At 44.7% G+C, this 12,330-nt stretch overlaps 2 protein-coding genes across 2 annotated transcripts in view; one reads left to right on the top strand and one right to left on the bottom strand.

Annotated features, from left to right (window-relative positions):
* Nucleotides 1-11,824, top strand: part of LOC309563483 (uncharacterized protein) — a 57,387-nt gene extending 45,563 nt beyond the window's left edge. The window contains exons 11-12 of the mRNA XM_082267876.1: nucleotides 7,008-7,146; nucleotides 8,818-11,824. Of these exons, the coding sequence (XP_082124002.1) occupies nucleotides 7,008-7,146; nucleotides 8,818-11,810 (3,132 nt within the window). The 3' untranslated portion in view covers nucleotides 11,811-11,824. The remainder of the gene's footprint in view (nucleotides 1-7,007; nucleotides 7,147-8,817) is intronic.
* The window catches only part of LOC309564419 (uncharacterized protein), a gene marked incomplete at its 3' end in the record, with an annotated part of 909,898 nt that overhangs the window by 133,307 nt on the left and 764,261 nt on the right, over nucleotides 1-12,330 (bottom strand).

The raw sequence follows: 12,330 nt of genomic DNA, 5'->3' as shown, positions 1-12,330 counted from the left end.
GTACAGATAATATAGAGGGGGGATAATATATAGTACAGATATATAGAGGGGGGGGGATAATATATTGTACAGATAATATAGAGGGGGGGATAATATACAGTACAGATAATATAGAGGGGGGATAATATACAGTACAGATAATATAGAGGGGGATAATATACAGTACAGATAATATAGAGGGGGGATAATATACAGTACAGATAATATAGAGGGGGGATAATATATAGTACAGATAATATAGAGGGGGGATAATATATAGTACAGATAATATAGAGGGGGGATAATATATAGTACAGATAATATAGAGGGGGGGGGGATAATATATAGTACAGATAATATAGAGGGGGGGTAATATATAGTACAGATAATATAGAGGGGGGGGATAATATATAGTACAGATAATATAGAGGGGGGGATAATATATAGTACAGATAATATAGAGGGGGGGGTAATATACAGTACAGATAATATAGAGGGGGGATAATATATAGTACAGATAATATAGAGGGGATAATATACAGTACAGATAATATGGAGGGGGGATAATATACAGTACAGATAATATAGAGGGGGGGGGTAATATACAGTACAGATAATATAGAGGGGGGTAATATATAGTACAGATAATATAGAGGGGGGGATAATATACAGTACAGATAATATAGAGGGGGGTAATATATAGTACAGATAATATAGGGGGGATAATATATAGTACAGATAATATAGGGGGGATAATATATAGTATAGATAATATAGAGGGGGGGGATAATATACAGTACAGATAATATAGGGGGGATAATATATATTACAGATAATATAGAGGGGGGGTAATATATAGTACAGATAATATAGAGGGGGGTGGATAATATACAGTACAGATAATATAGGGGGGATAATATACAGTACAGATAATATAGAGGGGGGGTAATATATAGTACAGATAATATAGAGGGGGGATAATATATAGTACAGATAATATAGAGGGGGGGTAATATATAGTACAGATAATATAGAGGGGGTAATATATAGTACAGTTAATATAGGGGGGGGATAATATACAGTACAGATAATATAGAGAGGGGGGGGGGGTAATATACAGTACAGATAATATAGAGGGGGGATAATATATAGTACAGATAATATAGAGGGGGGATAATATATAGTACAGATAATATAGAGGGGGGGATAATATATAGTACAGATAATATAGAGGGGGGATAATATACAGTACATATAATATAGAGGGGGGGATAATATATAGTACAGATAATATAGAGGGGGGATAATATATAGTACAGATAATATAGAGGGGGGATAATATATAGTACAGATAATATAGGGGGGATAATATATAGTACAGAGATAATATAGAGGGGGGATAATATATAGTACAGATAATATAGAGGGGGGGATAATATACAGTACAGATAATATAGAGGGGGATAATATACAGTACAGATAATATAGAGGGGGGGATAATATATAGTAGAGATAATATAGAGGGGGGGTAATATATAGTAGAGATAATATAGAGGGGGGGATAATATATAGTAGAGATAATATAGAGGGGGGGTAATATACAGTACAGCTAATATAGAGGGGGGGGGCAATATATAGTACAGATCATATAGGGGGGATAATATATAGTAGAGATAATATAGAGGGGGGATAATATACAGTACAGATAATATAGAGGGGGGATAATATATAGTACAGATAATATAGACGGGGATAATATATAGTGGGGATAATATATAGTACAGCTATTATAGAGGGGGGTAATATACAGTACAGCTAATATAGAGGGGGGGGGTAATATATAGTACAGATCATATAGGGGGGATAATATATAGTACAGATAATATAGAGGGGGGATAATGTATAGTACAGCTCATATAGGGGGGATAATATATAGTACAGATAATATAGAGGGGGGATAATAATATAGAGGGGGGGATAATATAAAGTACACATAATATAGAGGGGGGATAATATACAGTACAGATAATATAGAGGGGGGATAATATACAGTACAGATCATAGAGGGGGGATAATATAAAGTACACATAATATAGAGGGGGGATAATATACAGTACACATAATATAGAGGGGGGATAATATACAGTACAGATAACATAGAGGGGGGTAATATATAGTACAGATAATATAGAGGGGGGGATAATATACAGTACAGATAATATAGAGAGGGGGGGGATAATATATAGTACAGATAATATAGGGGGGATAATATATAGTACAGTTAATATAGAGGGGGGATAATATATAGTACAGATAATATAGAGGGGGGGATAATATATAGTACAGATAATATAGAGGGGATAATATACAGTACAGATAATATAGAGGGGGGATAATATAAAGTACACATAATATAGAGGGGGGATAATATACAGTACAGATAACATAGAGGGGGGTAATATATAGTACAGATAATATAGAGGGGGGGATAATATACAGTACAGATAATATAGAGAGGGGGGGGGGATAATATATAGTACAGATAATATAGGGGGGATAATATATAGTACAGTTAATATAGAGGGGGGATAATATACAGTACAGATAATATAGAGAGGGGGGATAATATACAGTACAGATAATATAGAGGGGGGATAATATATAGTACAGTTAATATAGAGGGGGGATAATATAGAGGGGGGGGGGGGTAATATACAGTACAGATAATATAGAGGGGGGGGGTATAAGAGGCGCTCTGATCCTGGTGCCAGGTAAATCTTTCAGTATTCGGTTGCTGTATTTATTGCTGGAAGTCAGAGAGCGATAACAGCAGCGGTAGAGAAGTACGAAGTTACCTGTCAGTGCCGCCTCACTGGGTGGAAAGTTTATCACAGTCGCTGGAGATTGGGGGAGGGGGAGAAATGATGATGGGGGGGGGGGGGGGGGGATACATTTTGGGAGGAAAGGAGAGGAAGAAATGGAGATTAATGATGGAGAGGAGAGGGAGAAATGTTGGGAGGAGAAGGAGGGAGAGGTAGAAATGATAATGGGGGAAAGAGAAAAATGTTGGGAAGAGGGGTCGGGAGGGGCAAGGGAGAAATGTTGAGAGAAGGGAGGGAGAAACAGTGGGGGGGGGGGCGATGAGGGGGTTGGGGAGAGGAAGAAATAATGGAGGGGGAGAGGGGAGAAATGATGGGGGGAGGGAAAAATGACAGAGGGGAGAAGGAGAAACAATGGGTTGGGAGAAATGATAGAGGGGGGAAGAGGGAGAAATGATGGGGGAGAGGGGGAAATGTTTGGGGGGTGTAGGGAGGGGAGAGGGAGAAATGATAGAGGGGGAAGAGGGAGAAACAACGGAGGGGGAAATGTTTGGGGGGGGGGTATAGAGGGGTGATTGTTAAAGGAGGGGGGAGGGAGGGGAGAAATGATGGAGGTGGGGATATGGAGAAATGTTGATGGGTAGGAGGGAGAAGTGTTGGGGGAAGGGGAGTGGGGAAAAAGGAGAAATGATGAGGGAAGCAGAAACGATGGGGGGGAGGCTAGGAAGGAGAGAGGGAGAAATGATGAAGGGGGAGAGGGAGAAACAGTGGAGGGGGAAATGTGGGAGGGGGGAGTAGGAAGTGGAGGGGGAAATGTTGGGGGGGAGGGGGGGTTGGATGGAAGGGGAAAGGGAGAAATGATGAAGGGGAGAGAGGAAGAAATGATGGAAGGAGAGGTGTTGGGGGGGGGGGGGGAGGAAGGGTAGAGGGAGAAATGATGGATGTGGGAGAGGGAGAATCGGTGGAGGGGGAAATGTTGGGGGGGGGGTTGGAAGGGAAGAGAGAGAAATAATAACGGCGGGAGAGGGAGAAAAAGTAGAAGGGGAGGTGTTGGGGGGGGGGCGGTAGGAAGGGGTGAGGGAGAAATAATAAAGGGGGGAGAGGGAGAAAATGGTGGAAGGGGAGGTGTTGGGGGGAGGGGGGAGTGGAGAGGGAGAAATAATGGGGGGGGGGAGAAACAGAGTGGAGGGGGAAATGTGGGGGGGTAGGAAGGGGTGAGGGAGAAATGATGGAGGTGGGAGAGGGAGAAACAGTGGAGGGGGAAATGGGGGGTGGGGGGTAGAGGGAGAAACAGAAGGGGAAATGTTGGGGGGGTTGGGGTTTGTAGGAAGGGGAGAGGGAGAAATGTTAGGCGGGGGGGAAACGATGAAGGGGATCTGGGTGGGAATGATGCTGAAGTAGACTGATCTAGGGGGAGCATGGAGGAGAGGGTGGACAGGGAGAACAGATGGAAGGGAGAGGGAGAACCAATGGAGAGGAAAGGAGGAGAAGTGATGGAGAAGAGGGGAGAGTTGGGAATGATGGAGGGGAAGAGGGAAAACGGTTATGGTGGTGATGGAGAAATAATGGAGAGGACGTGGAGATACAATGGAGGAGTCGGAGAAGTTGCCTCTTGTTGGGTAATGTCATTGCTTCCCCCACATTCTGGGGTCGGTCGGAGATGTAGTTCCGGCTCATCACATTGGTGCTCTCATACAGAAGCTCTCAGGTTATCTGCTGTCATTGGTAGATCTTCCCTTCCGGCACCAAGTTTTACATTTACTTCCTATGGAGTGTGAGAAGGATTGCAGTTGATAGTTTACTTTGTCCAGTAACAGAAGGTGTGATGTATCTCCTGACCACACATGGAATCGGAGGTCACCAGGGAGCGGTGTATAATGTACGGAACACTGACGTTATAATCGATCCCCCGTTCTTAGATCTTCCTTTATTATTTAATAATTATAAAATCAAAATAAAGAATGAAGTCATTGTTGCCAACATTACAAAAATATTTTCTAGAGACGGTTTATCCCTGAGGTGACGTAGCTCTACTGACAGCTCGCCAAATGCTAGGTTGCCATTAATAACTTTTTTTTTTAATGCTTCTCAGGAGAGCTCATCGATGGATGTAGATTGTACCATGCTAAGGGCGATGTGTCCCTAAAAATGTAATCCAGAGACCTGCAGTCCACATCATCCACAATTTATTGTCCTTCTGCTGAGAGAAGAGGCCGGCCCAGGTCACATGATCACCTCAAGAAGGATGGATGAGGAGCTGAATGACCGGACCAACAGGATATTAAACCTCACCCTGGAGATCATCTACCTTCTGACGGGAGAGGTGAGGAGGATTCTGGGAGGTCACATGACATCACTCTTATCTCTATTAATAAAACACAGACCTGACCGGAGAGGTGAGGAGGATTCTGGGAGGTCACATGACATCACTCTTATCTCTATTAACCACTTGCCGACCAGTCACTGGGACTGTACTGCAGCAAAGTGGCTCGATTCCGTCCAGCGACGTAGACCTACGTCGCTGGACTCCTCCCCTTGTAGGCGGCGATCGTGCGCCGCTGGAGGCTCGCTCCCGCTGTTTTCAGTTACAGCGGGAGTCGGGCCAGGGAAGGAGCAGCGGCGATCGCCGCTGCTCTTCCCCAATCATCGGGGAATCGAGTTTGGAGATCTGCCCGCTTGTGTAAACAGAGCGGGCGGATCTCCTAAGTGACAGACAGTGACAGATTACAGGATTCAGCATAGCTGAACATGCGATCTGTTCTTGTGTCACACAGTCACCTCCCCCCACACAAGTCAGTAAGCACCAGCCATACATTAACCCCTCCCTCTTCAATAAAATTAACCCCTTCCCTGCCAGTGTAATTTTTACAGTAACAGTGCATATTTATAGCACTGATTACTGTAGAAATGTCACTGGTACCCCCAAAAGTGTCAAAAATGTCAGTTAGGGGTCCGATCTGTCCGCCGCAATGTCGCAGTCCCGCAAAAAAAAGTTGCAGATCGCCGCCATTACTCGTTAAATAAAAAAACAATAAAAATGACAGAAATCTTTCCCTTAGTTAGTAAACGCAATAACTTTTGCGCAAACCAATCAAAATACGCTTATTGTGATTTTTTTTACCAAACATAGGTAGCAGAAAACAAATTGGCCAAAAATGTAAAAAAAATTTAGATTTTTACATTTTTTTGGGGGGGAATTTCATATAAAAAAAATGTTAAAAATATTGTTATTTTTTCAAAATAAACGCTCTTTTTTTGTTTATAGCGCAAAAAGTAAAAATCGCACAGGTGATCAAATACCACCAAAAGAAAGCTCTGTTTGTGGGAAAAAAAGGACGTAAATTTCGTTTGGGTACGGCGTCGCACAACTGCGCAATTGTCAGTTAAAGTCGCACAGTGCCGAATCGCAAAAAGTGGCCTGGACGTAAGACAGCAAAATCCTCCGGTGGTAAAGTGGTTAATAAAACACAGACCTGACCGGAGAGGTGAGGAGGATTCTGGGAGTGTTGTGTGACATCATTATTGCCTTTTCTTTACAGAGTTTACCTCCAGTGAAGTCTGGTGACCATTTAAACATCACAGTTCCTTCACCTCACTGCCTGACTCCAGATAGAGTGAATGAGATGAAGATTCTAAAAGTCATGAAAAAGATGATGGAGCTGCTGACAGGAGAGGTGAGCGGTGTCGGGAATTCTGGGACATTATCCAGTAACAGACAAGGGATGTGTCTGGATGGTGACTGTATCATTGTGTGTGTCAGGTTCCTATAAGGTGTCAGGATGTCACTGTCTATTTCTCCATGGAGGAGTGGGAGTATATAGAAGGACACAAGGATCTCTACAAGGACGTCATGATGGAGAATCAGCCGCCCCTCACATCACCGGGTAAGAGGAGACTTTATTGTAAAGGAGAGAGCAGTACGGCGGGTCCACCTAGATCCCCCATCATCTGATAAACACATAGAAACAATGTATTCAGTCAGTGTGTGTGTTTCCTACAGATGGATCCAGTAATGGGAACCCACCAGAGAGATGTCCCCGTCCTCTGTATTCCCGGGATTCCACACAGGAAGATCACACCATCCCTCACCATCATCAGGTGGGTTTGAAGGTCTACAACTCAAAGATAACTCCAATTGATAAGATTATATTCTATGTAATCTTAGTGGTCACATTTAAAAGATTTATTTTATATCACATATGGTTTTAGGGAGAAGAACAAATTGATATCAAAGTTGAGATCAAAGAAGAAGTGGAGATGTATGTGATTGGTGATCAGCAGCCTGCGGAGGAGAATAAAGTGAAGGTGGTGATTAAACAGGAGGAATCTTCTCTAGATACGGACAACAGTAAGTAAAAGATGCAAACATTGAAATATTCCTTTTACTTTGTTGATTATACAGTAATATAGGCGGACTATGATTGAAAAACAGCAGAACTTCATGTCTTTGTTTCAATAATTAGACTTGATCATAAATAGTACACCAGAAAAGCAGAAAGGCCTTTTATATTGGTAAAATAAGCTTACCTATTCTACATTGATGCTGGCATTTGAAAAATTCTGACCATTTGATATTAAATGATTGTAATTTTGAAATATTTTCAATTTATAATCTATATTTGACCCCGTGTTTAGCTTTACTTTGACCATAAATGTCACCTGAAGGTAGATTCCCAACAAATGAGGAGGAGATACTGTACACCATATGAAAGGTCCATCTCCATTCCTCAATATAACGTCATGTCCCCAACAAATGAGGAGGAGATACTGTACACCATATGAAAGGTCCTTCTCCATTCCTCAATAAAATTTCATCATTGGTATCAGTGGGAGGAATAGTGCCCCATTATTGGTGTCAGTGGGAGGAATAGTGCCCCATCATTGGTGTTAGTGGGAGGAATAGTGCCCCGTCATTGGTATCAGTGGGAGGAATAGTGCCCCGTCATTGGTGTCAGTGGGAGGAATAATGCCCCATCATTGGTATCAGTGGGAGGAATAGTGCCCCATCATTGGTGTCAGTAGGAGGAATAGTGCCCCATCATTGGTGTCAGTGGGAGGAATAGTGCCCCATCATTGGTGTCAGTGGGAGGAATAGTGCCCCATCATTGGTATCAGTGGGAGGAATAGTGTGCCATAATTGGCGTCAGTGGGGGGGATAGTGCCCCATCATTGGTGTCAGTGGGAGGAATAGTGCCCCATCATTGGTGTCAGTAGGAGGAATAGTGCCCCATCATTGGTGTCAGTAGGAGGAATAGTGACCAATCATTGGTGTCAGTAGGAAGAATAGTGACCAATCATTGGGGTCAGTGGGAGGAATAGTGCCCCATCATTGGTGTCAGTGGGAGGAATAGTGCCCCATCATTGGTGTCAGTGGGAGGAATAGTGCCCCATCATTGGTGTCAGTAGGAGGAATAGTGCCCCATCATTGGTGTCAGTGGGAGGAATAGTGCCCCATCATTGGTGTCAGTGGGAGGAATAATGCCCCATCATTGGTGTCAGTGGAGGAATAGTGCCCCATCATTGGTATCAGTGGGAGGAATAGTGTCCCATCATTGGTATCAGTGGGAGGAATAGTGCCCCATCATTGGTATCAGTGGGAGGAATAGTGCCCCATCATTGGTATCAGTGGAGGAATAGTGCCCCATCATTGGTGTCAGTGGGAGGAATAGTGCGCCATCATTGGTATCAGTGGGAGGAATAGTGCGCCATCATTGGTATCAGTGGGAGGAATAGTGCGCCATCATTGGTATCAGTGGGAGGAATAGTGCGCCATCATTGGTATCAGTAGGAGGAATAGTGCGCCATCATTGGTGTCAGTGGGAGGAATAGTGCCTCATCATTGGTGTCAGTGGAAGGAATAGTGCCCCATCATTGGTGTCAGTGGAAGGAATAGTGCCCCAAGGGCCAGATGAAGGCAAGCAAAGGGCCACAGTTTGAAGACCCCTGTTCTAGAACAACAATCAGGGCTCTTGACCACAAAACATAAACAATTAACTTGATTATTATGTATTTCCAATAGATGAATGCGATGAGTTCCTCTGTGCGGGAGACCTTCTTTTATCCCTGGATTATAATACAGAAGATGATGACCTTATACAGTTTTCAACAGAATCAAACCCCGTTCCTTCAGATATACACCAAAGGCTTTCCTGTGGACATGTACCAATGGATTCCACTTTCACTGACTCGCGTACTGTTACCAGCATAGTCCGTACAAGTCCTGAAAGTGCAGAAAGATCTTCTGGACTTTCTTATCTCCCAGGAACCTCCTCCAGGGATTTAGGTACTGTTCTACCAAGAGATCATAACCTATCCATATCTTCTGATCATTCTCTCCCGGGAACCTCCTCCAGGGATTTAGAAACTGTTCTACTAAGAGATCATAACCTATCCATATCTTCTGATCCTTCTTCTCTCCCGAAAACCTCCTCCAGGGTTTTAGAAACTGTTCGACCAAGAGATAACTTATCCATATCTTCCGATCCTTCTTCTCTCCCGGGAACCTCCTCCAGGGATTTAGGTACTGTTCGACCCAGAGATAATAACTTATCCATATCTTCTGATCCTTCTTCTCTCCCGGGAACCTCCTCCAGGGATTTAGAAACTGTTCTACCAAGAGATGATAACCAATCCATATCTTCTGATCCTTCTTCTCTCCCGGGAACCTCCTCCAGGGATTTAGAAACTGTTCGACCAAGAGATAACTTATCCATATCTTCTGATCCTCCTTCTCTCCCGGGAACCTCCTCCAGGGATTTAGAAACTGTTCTACCAAGAGATAACTTATCCATATCTTCTGATCCTTCTCTCCCGGGAACCTCCTCCAGGGATTTAGAAACTGTTCTACCAAGAGATGATAACCAATCCATATCTTCTGATCCTTCTCTCCCGGGAACCTCCTCCAGGGATTTAGAAACTGTTCTACCAAGAGATGATAACGTAGCCATATCTTCTGATCCTTCATCTCTCCTTGGAACTTCTTCTAGGGATTTAGAACCTGTTCTACCAAGAGATATCTTATCCATATCTTCTCATCCTTCTTCTCTCCCGAAAAACTCCTCCAGGGATTTAGAAAGTGTTCGACCAAGAGATAACTTATCCATATCTTCTGATCCTTCATCTCTCCTTGGAACTTCTTCCAGGGATTTAGGTACTGTTCTACCAAGAGATGATAACCTATCCATATCTTCTGATCCTTCTCTCCCAGGAACCTCCTCCAGGGATTTAGGTACTGTTCTACTAAGAGATGATAACCAATCCATATCTTCTGATCCTTCTTCTCTCCCGGGAACCTCCTCAAGGGATTTAGGTACTGTTCTACCAAGAGATGATAACCTATCCATATCTTCCGATCCTTCTTCTGTCCTTGGAACTTCTTCCAGGGATTTAGAAACTGTTCTACCAAGAGATGATAACTTATCCGTATCTTCTGAAGTTCATAAAGGTTCAATATCAGAGTCATCTCTTGCTGTAGACCATAGATCACAAACACGGGAGCGTCCATTTCCATGTGCGGAGTGTGGTAAAGGTTTTTCTCAGAAAACAGACCTCCTTAGACACCAGAGAACCCACACTGGCGAGCGTCCTTTTTCATGTCCGGAGTGCGGGAAGAGCTTCACTTGTAAAAAGGTCCTTCTTGCGCACGAGAGGAGTCACACGGGTGAGCGTCCTTTTTCCTGTCCAGAGTGCTGGAAGTGTTTCATACGCAAAGGAGACCTTCTTAGGCACCTGAGAAGCCACACAGGCGAGCGTCCTTATACCTGCCCCGAGTGCGGGAAATGCTTCGCTCAGAAAGGAGAACTACTTGCGCATCAGAGAATTCACACTGGCGAGCGTCCTTATTCGTGCTCGCAGTGCGGGAAATCTTTTACTCAGAAGGGAATACTTGTCGCACACCAAAGAAGTCACGTAGGCGAGCGCCCTTTTTCTTGCCCAGACTGTGGGAAGACTTTCACTCAGAAAGGAGGTCTTCTTAGACACCAAAGAATCCACACGGGAGAGCGTCCGTTTTCCTGTTCGGAGTGCGGGAAGTCTTTCTTTCAGAAAGGAGAGCTTCTCACGCACCAGAGAATTCACACGGGAGAGCGCCCTTTTTCCTGTTCAGAGTGCGGGAAATGTTTCACGCAAAAAGGGGTACTCATTGCACACCAGAGAAGCCACATGGGCGAAAGGCCGTTTTCCTGTTCAGAGTGCGGGAAATGTTTCACTCAAAAAGGACACCTTCTTTCGCACCATAGAAGTCACACAGGGGAGCGTCCCTTTTCATGTATCGAGTGCGGGAAATGTTTCACGCGGAAGGGGTATCTTCTGAAGCACCAGATCAGTCACGTGAGCGAGCATCCTTTTATATGTTCGGAGAGCGGCAAATATTTACTTCCGGGAGGAGAACTTCTCACACAGCAGAACAGACAAACAAAGGAGCGCCCTTTTTCCTGTCTAGAGTGCGGGAAACGCTTCACCCACAAGGGAGTGCTTATAGCCCACCAGAGGAGTCACACGGGCGAGCGCCCCTTTTCCTGTTCGGAGTGCGGCAAACGTTTCACGCAAAAAGGACATCTCCTTTCACACCAGAAAAGCCACACGGGGGAGCGCCCTTTTTCCTGTTCGGAGTGCGGCAAGCGCTTCATACGGAAGGAAGCTCTTTTCCGACACCAGAGAAGCCACACGGGCGAGCGCCCGTTTTCCTGCCCGGAGTGCGGCAAGCGTTTTTTGCGGAAAGCGCATCTCGCGGCGCACCAGAGAAGCCACACGGGCGAGCGCCCTTATTCCTGTACGGACTGCGGGAGGAGCTTCCTCGAGAAAAGGAAACTTCTTGTGCACACGAGGGTTCACACGGGCGAACATCCTTTTTCGTGCACGGAGTGCGGGAAATGTTTCATGTTGAAGTCGCATCTGATTACACATCGGAGGAACCCGTGCCTGCTGACGCCTGCAACAAGTGTCTGTGGTGTGGTGACCCCACAGGAACTTAATATGGGCTTAGGCTTGAGCTGTGTTATTAAGGATGAATAAATATCTTGACGTTTTATTATATTATTATATGGATTTTTTTCTTTTTATGTTTTTTTTATGTTTTTATATTTTTGGAGGGACTCTGATCATGGGTGGTTTTGGAATGCACAGGTTAATGTTTAGCATTGTAAAGAGGAATAAGATACACTATATTACCAAAAGTATTGGGACACCTGCCTTTACACGCAAGGGGAACTTTAACCAGTTGCCATAGAAACTGTATAGCAGGTAAATGGCACCGCCCCTTAACCGCTTCCCGACCACCCGCCGCCTTTTTACTGCGGCAGGGTGGCTCTCCTGCGCGAACCGACATCGGTCACGCGCCTGCAGCTAGGGGCCCCTGCCCCCACGCTCGGCAGCAGGGAAGCCGATGCACGGGTCAGGCGGCTCCGATTGCTGCCTGACACCCGCAATCGCTCCCCGCTGAGAGAGAAGAACGGTCAGCTGTTGTAAACACAGCCGACTGTTCTTCTCCCTGGAATGATCCCAGAGCTCCTGTGATCCTTCTATATAGGAACAC

This window comes from Pelophylax lessonae (genome assembly GCF_965119305.1).
Source record: "Pelophylax lessonae genome assembly, chromosome: 9".
In the NCBI taxonomy this organism is placed as follows: Eukaryota; Metazoa; Chordata; class Amphibia; order Anura; family Ranidae; genus Pelophylax; species Pelophylax lessonae.
Note: the sequence above shows the minus strand (reverse complement) of the source record. Positions and strands in the feature narration are given on the sequence as shown.